Below are 12,371 nucleotides of genomic sequence, written 5' to 3'. Positions count from 1 at the left end.
CTTTCAGCTTCCTACTCACATTCTGTAGTGTAAACGATAGCATTAATCAGGTAGCTAATATTTTTAGCGATAATTTGAGTTTATGCTCGCACACTAGATTCAACTCTTCACTTGGAATGGTATTTTATAGTTGTTCATCATGATCGATGGTAAGAATCCATTTCTCATTTAATTTTATTTGTATTGAAAAGTCATTTCATACGAAAGTCACAGGTATAACCTATCATCATATTACGAACTTCACCATCTAAATATCCCCTGATGTTGTTTATGCATTGATTGAGTGGCCGAATAGATGGTCGATTTCATCATATCTCGATTATATACTATGTGTTTGGTTTGAATTAAGCCCGTATATGTACTAGTATAATTGAAAATAGAACCATGCTTGCTTTCCTATGAATAGGTTGGGCATTGAGTAGGTATTACCTCCCGCCTGTTCGGAGCTCACGACAGGCTGAGGGTTCAAGGAGCCCATTATGTATGGCTTTTATCTACAGGGTTCATACATTTTTTCACAACGTTTTAGATTATCAACATAAGAAACCTTCTTTGGGCTCACTGTATAGTTTATTTGGCATCCATACGGTCATATACAGCTGGATGAAGGGGAAAATCAAATATCATCTTGAATTAAAACTTTTGTGGCCTCTAAAAAAAATTCAACGGTGTGGTCCACTTAAGCCTTGAATTTTCCTTATTTTTAAGCTCATAACCCAAAATGACATGAAAAATTGGATCGACAGTATGGATGAAGTCCATACACCACGGAGACCCCTCAGAGCCCAACCTGTCCCGAGCTCGGAGCAGGCGGGGATAGTACCTAATCCGCGCCTGAATAGGTTTGATGGTGATAAACATCACGGTGGGGTCCAGGAAGGTTTCAACGCTAGGTGTTTTCATCCCGCCGTTTCCTGATGCGTGGCTCACTTATGATTCGGATCTCCCTAATTTATTGTCATATATCTTAAAGTAAGATGAAGAAACCGATGTACGGTTTACATATAACAAAAAGTTATCATGGCGGGTCCCACTGTGCTTGGGGTTACAGGCAATGGGGAACGGATGGGCTAGTGACGCAGATTTCCTGACAAAGCCTTTCCCGGGAAGTTCCTGCGGTGGGAAACCAGGTGGGGCCGACTGTGATGTTTTTTGAGAAATCCATCCATTTCATGAGTTTATTTTAGGATACAAGGCCAAAAATCACCCGCATCCAATGCTCAAGTGGACTTGGGCCGAAAACGTAACAACTGAGCTTCCACGGTTGAAATATTCGTGGGGCCACATATGTTTTGAATCATGCTAATATCTGTATTTTCTGATCTCCCAGTAGGAACGATGTTATTAACGGTGTGGATGGCATGTAAACATCTAAGGAACCCAGGGAGGTTTTAACAGTAGTAATTTCCTTAACCACCTTTTTCCTTTAGTATGGCGCACTTGAGTCTTGGATCCTACTCACTTCTGGTCTCAAATACTAAAATAAGCTCACAAAACGGATGAAGGGAGTGGATTACTGACAAACATCACGGTGGACCCCACCAAAGTTTACAGCGCTGGAACTTCCTGCAAAGGCTCTCGCAGGAAATCCGCGTCCGCTAGTAACCCTGCCATTAGCCAACGGCCTGTGGTCGGTGCTCTGTTGGCCCCACCGTGATGTATGTGTTTCATCCATTCCATCCTTCAATTTTTCCATATCATTTTATGATATCACCCCAAAAATAAGGGAGATCAAAATATCAAGTGGACCACACAATGTTGATTGAATACTCACCATTAAAAACTTGTCGCGGGCCATAAAAGTTTTGGATAAAGCTGATATTTCTTTTTCTCCTCGTACGACCTAATTAACGGGAAAAATTACAATAGACCCTAGGAAGTTTTTAACGGTGGAGATTTAATCACTACTGTTTTCCCCTGGTGTGGTCCACCTGAGTTTTATATCTGCCTCATTTCCAATTTTTGCTCTAAAATGATCTTAAAAATGGATGGACGGCGTGGATAAAACATATACATCATGGCGGAGCCCATAGAGCAGCGTCCACTAGTGGCTAGTGGCTGCATCACTAGCCAAACGGCGTCCCAGGCCAGGACCGGCGGGGGATTCTATTCTAATCGCATCGCTGCTTCCCTCGTATTTAAAAAGAGGAAGAAGAAGCTCAAAAGTTCTTCCATTCTTCAAATGCCTTCTTCCATTGAATTTCCTGTAGTTACAGAAACCAACCTCGGCACCCGCATTGCAATATCTACTCCTCCAGATATTACAACTCGAGACCTCAAAAGTAAGATTAAAATCCCATCATCATCATCATCATCATCTCCATTATCTCGTAATCCCTTCCTTAGTCTTTTATCTTTCTCTGTTTCTTTGATTGGAATTCTTCAAATGAACATCTGATGCTTTGTTTTGATTAAAAAAGTCGGTTCTCGATGTATTTCTCAAGATGGGTTTTGCAATTTTTACTCGGTTGGATGTCCTATTGGTGTGTATGGAGCATTTTGTCATTTGATGCTTCTTTTTTTTTTTTTTTTTTTAAATGTGAAAATGGATTCTTGATGATGCTTGTTGGAGATGGGTATTTGCTATTTTTCGTTATTTGGCTATTTGTTGGGAGTTTATTGAGGTGCCATGTGCTAGAAATATGATTGAATTAGGTTGGAAATAATCGACAATACTGTTTCTGTAATTTATTTCGAATGTGGGAGGAAAATGGGTGGTTCCAATTCTGTGGAGAAACGGGTGTTGCCAGATGTGCTGCTAGATTAATAACAATGTTCTTACAAGTGGGGCCCCGTACATTTCTGTGATTATTGTTGTTGATGTCTTAAATTTGTCAATAACAGGATCTGTTGATGCAATCGACAGACCACCCAATGCCATCGAGCAGATGTCGATGCCATCTACAGATACTCGATCCCATTGGAAAAATCCGGAAGATTCCATGTTGGTTGCTAGAACTTTTTAGTGTTACTACTCGATGTCATTGAAGTGAATTCGATGACATCGCTAGATCCTCGATGGGATGTCGATGCTATTGAAGGTCCCATTGAGCGCATGCAGAATTGCGTAAGTGCAGGATTCCGGTTATGATAGTTTATATATCGGGTGTAATTGGGATTTGGGAAAGAAGAGGTGTATTAGGCCTTTTTAATTCCTTCCTAAGGGTTCAAGGGCATAGCTAGGGCTTGTGAAGTAGATTCATGGCTTGTTTGAATTGGTAAGACTCCATCTCTTATAATTTCTGCTTTCATAGTGCATTACTCATCGCTTTGTGCCGTGGTTTTTCTCGAAAGGGCTTTTCCATGTAAAATTTGGATTGTTCTTGTTTGGACTTGGTTGTGCGATTGCGTGTAGCTTGCTTGATTCGTCTCTATTTGCTTCCGTGGTTCCCCAACAATTCAATCTCGCGGGCCCCACAGTGGATGTGGATGCTCTGCTGAAGACTCCCTCTGACCATCCTGGGCATCCAGAGTTTCGGTCTAGAAATGGATGGTTAGAAGTACAACCAACAGTCTGTGAGTGATGGAAAGTAGTGCAATGATTGGATGGATAGCTGGATTTTTTGGTGTAGGTGGTCTTGGCTCAATTGCCAAAATAAGGTGTGCCCTACCCCGGATGATATTCTTGGTAGCCCATTGATCCCATCTTTCATTTAGATATAGATTAGAGAATTGCTATTATGATGTTGGATCATGGAAACTCAATGAAGTGGAATCTCCACCAGATGTGGCAAGCATATGTAGCAATTGGGGCTTTTGATCTGGCTGATAACCAAGCAATTGGGTTGTACGACAAAAATTGCGGTGGTTGGACCACCCCTGCCATCTGATCATTGTAGGTTTTACCCTTTAAATATGGGCTGTTGCCCAATTTTTTCAACTTTGTGGTAATTCCTCTTTTGCAGGTCACTAATCAAATGGCCATCACAGTCCGATCACCTTGATTTTTTTTGTGGCTCACCCACATGATGCCCAACCATATCAATCGCTATGGTCAATGGTGAAGTGTGGAAGCATAAAAAAACGGAAATGATTTTCTAGAATTTAATAAAATTTTTGGAGCAATTGTTAGAACAAGCTGGAGCCCTATGAAATTCATAGTGGCCTTTGAAAACCTTGGCTATTTGGAAATGTACATCGACAATATTATTTGAAAATAAAATAAAATCAATTGGTCCTTTTTATGGGTGCCAAAGGGCCATGCTAGCCTATCAGGATCTTAATAATCGGTCCTTTATATGGGTGACAAAGGGCCATGCTAGACATGCCTATTTAGGATGCTAATGTGCTGGCTTGGGCCTGAAATTAGGGGCTTGATTACCAAACAAGCCCAATTTGGACCTGACCTGACCTTTTGGCTCAATTACTAATCGGGTTGTGCTCCGACCGATCTGGCCCAAGTCTAGACCTAACCCATTATCTCCCCAACTCCTTTCATTGTAACAGAGGGCTTTCAAGTTAGCATAGAGTTTACATACGATAAGCAAGCAATTATATTGTTGTTTGCCAAACAGGGTGGATAGAGAGATTCAAGAAAAGGTGGCTAAAGCTCTTTTGGTAAGGTCGAGGATTTTCTCAAAATAACTTTTTGGAAAATTCATTATGGAGGGTGACTTAAGTAATGTGTTTTTGTGGACCTCAATCAATAAAGGCATTTTGATCAAAGAGATCAAAGTTGCAGTTTGGGATGTGGGGAGATAAATCTTCTGATCCAGCCGCAATTTGGGATTTGGGTTCCTTCTCAGTGCAATCTTTCTATGGATCCCTCACCCTCCCTCCCTCGTCAGTGAGATGTTGTCATACATGAGATATTTGGTTTTACAAAGTGTCTTCAAAAGTTGTTGCTTTTATGTGATGGATGAGCAAAAATAGAGTGCTCATGGTTGATAACCTGAGGAAAAGAGGCATGATTCTGCCTAATGTGTGTCTATTGTGTGTCGAAAACGTGGATCATCTCTTTCTTCATTGTTCTCTCACTCTTGAAGTTTGGTGGAGAGTCCTTGATTTGACTGGGGTTTCGTAGGTCATGCTTGAATCTATCGATGGCCTCCTTTGTTATTGGCATGCAAATCCGCGGGGGGGGGGGGGGTTGTGATGGGTGTCTTGCGGGCTGTGTCATTAGAGAGAGAGAGAGAGGGGGTGTTGATCGGTGTGAGAGAGAGAGAGAGAGAGAGAGAGAGAGAGAGAGAGAGTCGATATTTTAGAACTCTTGGGCTACACAACCCCAAATTTGGGACAAGCTTGATTGCTTTAAATTTAAAAATCCTATGTTTTCTTTTGTTCCATATAATGTCAAGAGGGAGCATCCTCCAAGGTTCTTGCCAGTTGACATGAAAGGCCTACCACCCGAACCATCCATAACATTCAATATTGAGTTCGGAAGAGCCCACTCTATTTCAAAAAGAGAAAGACCAAATGGAAGAAGTCACTGAGAATCAAAGAAAAAATGGTCCATGGTTTCCTCTTCCCAAGAGATGAAATGCATTTTTGCAAGCAACCAATTTCTTCTCTTAAGGTTCTCTATTTTAAGGATCGTTTTAGTTGTGACTGTCTAATCATAATGCCTCAACAAGGTAGGGCATAGGTAACCCAAACTTTTTTCCCAAGGGGGAGCTTATGAGACAAAGTTCTTCAAGGAGAAACAAACTTGTTGTAAGGAGCCCACCATTCATCATCTTCTTCAAAGGGGTATTAGGGTGACCCAATATGGGAGGTCCAAAAGGTCAATAACCTGAAAATCGCATAGATGAAGTCGAGATTCCAAACAATTTTTTCATCCTCTAGTTCATAAGAATCTTTCATGAGCATGTTTTGCATAGCTAGAGTTTAGAGTTGTGGAGACCTTATAGCTAGGGGCTGTCTTGCAATCATAAAGCTTCCCAAAAGCAAACTCTATTGCTGCAAGCCCACTTTGAATCTGATCATTTCTCAAAGATTTCATCCACACCTCTAGTGGAAAGGCAAATTTCAAGATGATTTTCCACATAGACGATCCATTGCTTCTTGAGACATTGCCCGGTTCCCATCATCTTCCTAGTTTCCCGTATTTGAGGGAACTACCTTATTCCATAATGCATCTTGTTCACTTCCAACCCTCCACCATTTGCGAGAATAGCCCAATTTCTTTCCTTAATTCCACCCAAACCAAGCCCGGCTTCCTCCTTTCTCCGTTGGACTTCCTCTCAATTTACATGATGATACTAATCCATCATAAAATAATAATAATAAAAAAATTCACTGGATGATACGTGCGCCGTTCCTTCTTCCCTTTGACAATGAGTTCCTTTTGGAAGTTCCTTCGGATTTTCTCAAGCTTTTTTCCCCCCACACTGTAAGGAATTTGGATGAGTGATAGATAATTTGGTGGCGGGTTAGCAAGAGTGGATTTGATCAGAGTAACATGCTCATCAAAGTAGAGGAATGGGTGCTTCCATGACACCAATTTCTTCTTGAATTGTTCAATTGTAGGCCCTAAGAAGGAGGCCAAGATACTGCACAACAATTTTGGGTTTGCCCCACCAGCAATTTCCGTCATTTATCAAAAGAAAAAAAAGAAAGAAAGAAAGAAAGAAAGAAAATTGTGTTAAGAGAAAATTAGACTTATGAGACTAGAAGTAATGTTTAGTATCTCATTAATTAAGAAAAGGACAAAGGATGTTTATAAGTTATATTGGTCACTAAAACCGACAGTTAGTAGAATGTGTACCTTCCACCTTGATACTTTTGCTATTTCCTTCTGAACTGATAGTCACTTAATATTGTACCTAAATATTCAAGCTGTGTTTGGATGCACAAATCAGTTTAGTAGTGTTCTTGACTGAGATTGAGGAGAAATAGAGGGAATATGAGAAGAAGTGAGAGAAAGAGAGAAGGGCTGAATAGGTTGTGCCGCCCCTAGCTTCTCCTTATCTTGTTATTAGGGTTTTCAAAATAAATGCGGAAGTATAAAAATACCCTCATGCTTGAGTTATTACATAAAACAAGGCCCATGAACTTCAACTCTATTCTAACACATCATCTTTAGGACTAAAAAGGAAAAACAACTCTAGAAACCGTAATCCCCATGTAAAGTAGACCACACATGGCCACACGTGAGATATCACGGTCCGTCAACAAATAGAAAACATTCAGTTTAACCAAGAGGAAATGGTGAAAATTAATGATTTGTCATAGTATTATACAAGGAAGTAGCCCTCACACATCACTTTCTCAACTCTTAACTCAAAAGTAGCTTAATTGCCATTTGGAGTCCAAACCTTTCATGAACGCTAGCTATTAGGAAGGAAACAGCAAAATATCTCTTTCCATTTTATTAGACTTAATTACAATTCAATTCAATCGCACTCAAACACACGCTCAGTATTTATGGTGCTATATTGCCTCTTTTTTTTCCCCTCTCTTTTTTTTTTTTGGATCTGCAGTGCTATATTTTCTTTTTGTATAGATTCTGAAAAATGTAACTAGTGTTGAACTGTGGCATAGGAAAACTTGGGAGGGAGCACTGCCTTTGTTTTCCAAATCTTGGAGAGGTCAGAGTTCATGCATTGATGGTATGACCTGCAACTATTTCACTTATTTTTGAATTCTAATTTCGAAAAGTTCTACTTGGTCACAGTCCTTTGTTTACTTGTGTTGGTGAAGCGGAAGTCATGTTTTTACCACCTTCCAGACTCACTTCTGATAAAGAATGCTTTTCAAGGATCAAAAGTGTCTTGGTTTCTTCGAATGAGTGCAACTCAGGTCCAGCATATACATAGTCAATTAGCGCCCACAACTGATATCAGCAATGCTATGGTTGGTCGAAAAGACAGGATTTCTCAATAGATGAGCGGCAATAATAGTGTCGGTTCATCTGGGATAATATCTGTGACTGGTATCCTCACTAGGTACTTTTCCGAATCCGATGAGAGGAACATATTCAACTGGCAAGCTGAGAGCTTAAGAAACCCTAACGAACTGGCCGAGCAATCTGTAGACTCCCAAATGCAAAAATTAGTAGAAATTCAATGCACCAATAATATTGGTTGTACAACTGGAGTAGAATTTTCCATGAAACGGAATAAGCATAACAAGAACACGTCAGAAAATAACATGGTCCATCCATTGATTGATCCTTACATAGAGAAGTCCAAATGTAATATTGTATCCAAGATCAGTAAAAAATGCAACAAAACTGAATTGTCTGATAAGGAGAGAAGCATTGCAAGCTATGACGTTAATGATGACAGTGGGGCCCATCAAGATAATCAAGATTCTACTTTTGAGCAGTCTGAGTGTAACATTGCAACTGAGATTAGTATAAACTGTAGCAAAACAAGAGTATCTGCTTCTGTCACGATGGGTATAACGGGTCTTGAAAGGAAGGGAAGAGATGCTGCAATCGATGCCATTACTGTTGACAGTGGGGCCCATCATCGTCATCGAGATTCTGAGGTAGAGAAGTTCCATTGTAATTTTGCAACTGAGATTAGTAAAAAAGATGGCAAAACTGGAATGTCTACCTCTGCTGTGACAAGATCAGGGGGTCTTGATAAGAGGAAGAGAAACGCTTCGAGTGATGACATTGCTGATGACAGCCGGGCCCATCATGGTCATCAAGATTTCGATGTAGAGGTTTCCAAGTGTAATATTGGATCCAAGATCAGTAAAAAGTGTATCAAAAGTAAAAAGTCTGCTTCTGTTGTGATAGGAATAAAGGGCCTTGGTAAGAAGGGGAAAAGTGATGCAAGCAATGACATTACTGATGACAATGGTGCCCACCAAGGCCATCAAGATTCTGATGTGGATGAGTCTGAGTGTTATGTTGCAGCCAATATTTGTAAAAAGCGTCGGAAAATAGGAGTGTCTTCTTCTCTTGCGATGGGGAGAATGGTTCTTGATATGGAGGGATGCGATGTTATGAATGGGACTCGTCAAGGTCATCGAGATTCTGATGTAAAGAATTCCAAGTGTAATTTTTCCTCCATGATCAGTAAAAATCTGAGTGAAAATGAAACGTTTGTTTTGGTTGCCACAAGACCAGCTGATCCTGATAAGAATGGGAGAAATGCTGCAAGCGATGACATTTCTGACAGCAAAGGGGCCCACCAAGTTCATAATTCTTCTAAGTCCGGAATCAACGGTTGTTGTTCAAGAAATGTGGCTAATGATACTCAATTCACAGCCAAAACCCCACCTATAACTCTCTCCCTCCCGTTGCTTGCCAACCCGAGTACTGAAACACCAAAGAGCAAGCTTGGAAAAAGTGACGTCAGGAAACGATTCCTCCAGGCAGCAAGCAAACTCGGTGTTTCTGCCAGAAAGCAAAAATCCTTTATCTCTGTTTGCCGTTCTAGGACAACGGTGTCATCTACAGTGGACCCTACTTCCCTTGCTCGACATATCGTCTTTGAGATTAGCAATAGTGATGGTTAAGAGAATGGAAGAGAATCCATTTTTTGCAAAAAACCTGTTCTTTTTTGTCTAAATGATTTGTACTGGTGCAGTTGATTGCAAATTTGAAGTCTCTTGCAGTGGATAATCAGAAAACACCTCTATGCTGTTAAGGAATTGTGATTCACATCTGGCCCATATTAATTGAAGAGATTAACTCCACTCTATAGTGGTCAAGATCTGTTGCTCGGCCAATTCATGATGAGGCCCACATGGACCCTTGGGAGGATTATTTGAGCCATTCATCTAATGAGTCTTGTAGTAGATGTGCAACCTATTTGTCCAGTTAATGGCCTCCAAGCTTCTGATAGTACACTTACAAAGTTTCATGATGGAAAACTTCACGTGGAGCTCCGGTGAAACGGGCATTACCAATGAAGGAACTTCTATGGGGGAAATGTTAAGGTGATTCATGAAAGGAGAGATAAAAAGGTGAGTTGAATCACACATGCCAGCATGGCACACATTTTCAAAATCGGGGCCGTGCAACTGCACTGAACGTTTCCCAGCCCAAAAAGTTGGTTGGTCTGCCCATCAGGTGGGCCAAACGTTTATGTTCGAATTAGATATTTATCTTGTGAAACTCAGTAACTCTAATCTGCATTTGTATTTTGTCTGACAGGTTTTGTGCTTCCATTGCCCATTTTCAAAGGCATGTGAATCTATAATGAAAAGCTGTAACATCATTGAATCTCTGTATAAACGGCAAGCAGCACCGTTGATGTGGTTATGTAAGCAGCCTTCTCCTGCTCATTTCTTTATATAGTTGGGATTTTTCCATATAAACCCCTATTCTTTGGTCCAATCCCATTTAAATCCCTCCCTATTTTTTTGAATTCCCAAATAAGGGCCCATCGCTTAGGCATATGTTAGGATTTTCAAATGCAGAAGATATAAAAAATTTAAAGTCAGATTTTAGTACAAGTAACCTAAAGATCTTCGTCTAGATATTATCAAGTTTCTATAATGAAAAAATGGAAATTCTACAGCTAAAATTTCCCTTGATTGCCGCCACCAAAACCTCAATACTGCTTCATAATTGAAGGTTTATCTCCCATCTATCTATCTTAGATGGTGTTTTTGGGTAGCTGCCTAAAAGGAAGGCGCTTATTTGGGATTTTAAAAAAAGGGAGGTGTTTATCTGGAATTGGAACAACAGAAGGCAGTTTATATGGAAAAATCCCTATATTATTGTGTATTCTGTTCATCCATCATAACATGTGAGAAAGCTTTTGTATCTGCCAACTTCTACACTGGGCAAAGCTTGTACAAGATCCAGACCGTTCATCATATTGGCTCTTCAAAAAATCGCACTTATTGGACAATCTTTATTGTCAAACATGAGACGTTTGCCCACTGAATGTGAACCATTAATTTTGTAGATCACAAGCAGATGGTTTGGATAACCCCATCACTGTGGTCTTTTTAGATGTGGGCCTTCACGAACGGTCCAGAACTTGTCAACATGCACCACTTGTATGATTCTTGAATGTTGGATGCAGATCTCTGTCTGGTGGCTTGGAGAAATTCTGCCAACAAAACTGTAGCATATGTACATAGACGAATTATTTGAACTAGTATTCTTACTCTCCCTAAGATATGAACACTATACTCAAGTTTTCAGTTTGTATAAGTGGGGCCCATTGCTTAGTGATCCAGGCCAATGATCCATTGAGCCGCTTGTTGGATGAACCATGCTCCAAAATATCTCATGGGACAATCCTAGACACCGATGAGTGGGCCTTCCTTTAGTTGAATGTGGACCCTTTCTATATGGTTCTTAGGGCTGTCAGCCCGTCCTGGGGTCGGCTTTGACATGGATTTGAACTGCTCGGCCCAGGCCTATCAAATTTTGATTTTGCCTCGCCTGGGCTCTGCCCATTAACAACCCTAATATTTTGTGTAGGCCACAACTTGAAAGGTTAGGAGTGTCCCATCAAGGAGATCTTTGGGGTTGTGATTTATGAACCATCCATGGTGTCCCATTATGTTTGGGTCATGGTGCTACAAGTGTGAGGCTTGTATTTATGATGTGGGTCAGTGGGTTGGGCCTAGAGTTAGGTTTTGCAAAATTCTGTATTAAGGTCAGGCCTGAGCCAATGAGCAGGCTCATTTATGATCTTAATGGTTTGGATTGGGCCTGAAATTGGGTGCATGATTGCTAAGTGGGACAGACCCAAGCTTTACTGTTAACCGGAAATAAAAATCAAGCCATTCAAAAGGTTACTGGCCCATTGACAACCCTCGTAGTGCCCAACACAATAATGATTTGGATCACCAAACGATAGATCCACTTGTATAAAATAAAATAAAATAAATAAAACATAGACAGGGAGAGGGAGAAATGTTGATACTCTGGCAGGTATTATGGATGATACGCTGGCAATTAGAAATACTTAGGCCATTCTCTGGTAAACACCTAAAAATAAGTTCATCTCATTTTAGTTAACTTCAATTTTGTATTAGAGATCTTGATCTCTAATATGTAAATACTGTTAGCATGAAGTAATTATGTATTAGAGATTGAGATCTCTAATACACAATTACTGAAATGAGAACAACTCATTTTGAGGCGTCTACAAGAACAAGGCGTTAAAAATTGCGCACGTGGAATATAAGTAATTGAAATTAAATTGTTCAAATTGTGGGTCCTAATTTGGATGCATCATGCACCAAAAATACCCTCCCTATAGGATTTGTGGACATATATTGAACGGTTAAAATAAAAAAATCCTAATCGACCTATTTCGAAATTGATGTGCCCATGAATCAGATGATAGGATTGTTCAATTTGGTTTTTGAACACTTAGTTCCACAATTTAGTCAGTTTAATTTGAGTGAATATATGTAATGTGTATAATGTTCAAGTGCTTGCATATCAAGTGACCAAGTGTCATACGCTGCCAAAGTACCAAATTCCTCACATTGAAAGAAAAAAG

The 12,371-nt window shown here is 40.2% G+C and overlaps 1 protein-coding gene across 5 annotated transcripts; it reads left to right on the top strand.

Annotated features, from left to right (window-relative positions):
- Positions 1 to 2,156: 2,156 nt before the first annotated feature.
- Positions 2,157 to 11,159, top strand: LOC131255743 (uncharacterized). Of its 5 annotated transcripts, none has more exons than XR_009176366.1 (3): positions 2,157 to 2,282; positions 9,514 to 9,864; positions 10,055 to 10,448. XR_009176366.1 is itself a non-coding variant. In XM_058256547.1 (3 exons), exon 1 carries the CDS (start codon positions 7,825 to 7,827, stop codon positions 9,412 to 9,414), a length of 1,590 nt encoding a protein of 529 aa, XP_058112530.1. In that variant the 5' UTR covers positions 7,637 to 7,824; the 3' UTR covers positions 9,415 to 9,864; positions 10,055 to 10,163; positions 10,935 to 11,159. The 5 variants fall into 5 exon arrangements, 3 of the variants coding, with proteins under 3 accessions (XP_058112530.1, XP_058112528.1, XP_058112529.1); XR_009176365.1 differs by having other exon boundaries at positions 9,504 to 9,864; XM_058256547.1 differs by lacking the exon at positions 2,157 to 2,282 and adding an exon at positions 10,935 to 11,159 and having other exon boundaries at positions 7,637 to 9,864; positions 10,055 to 10,163.
- Positions 11,160 to 12,371: the final 1,212 nt, after the last annotated feature.

This window comes from Magnolia sinica, chromosome 9, assembly GCF_029962835.1.
Source record: "Magnolia sinica isolate HGM2019 chromosome 9, MsV1, whole genome shotgun sequence".
In the NCBI taxonomy this organism is placed as follows: domain Eukaryota; kingdom Viridiplantae; phylum Streptophyta; class Magnoliopsida; order Magnoliales; family Magnoliaceae; genus Magnolia; species Magnolia sinica.
Note: the sequence above shows the minus strand (reverse complement) of the source record. Positions and strands in the feature narration are given on the sequence as shown.

Coding starts and splice junctions, on each gene's coding strand:
- LOC131255743 (XM_058256547.1), top strand. CDS start 7,825: ATGAGCGGCAATAATAGTGTCGGTTCATCTGGGATAATATCTGTGACT.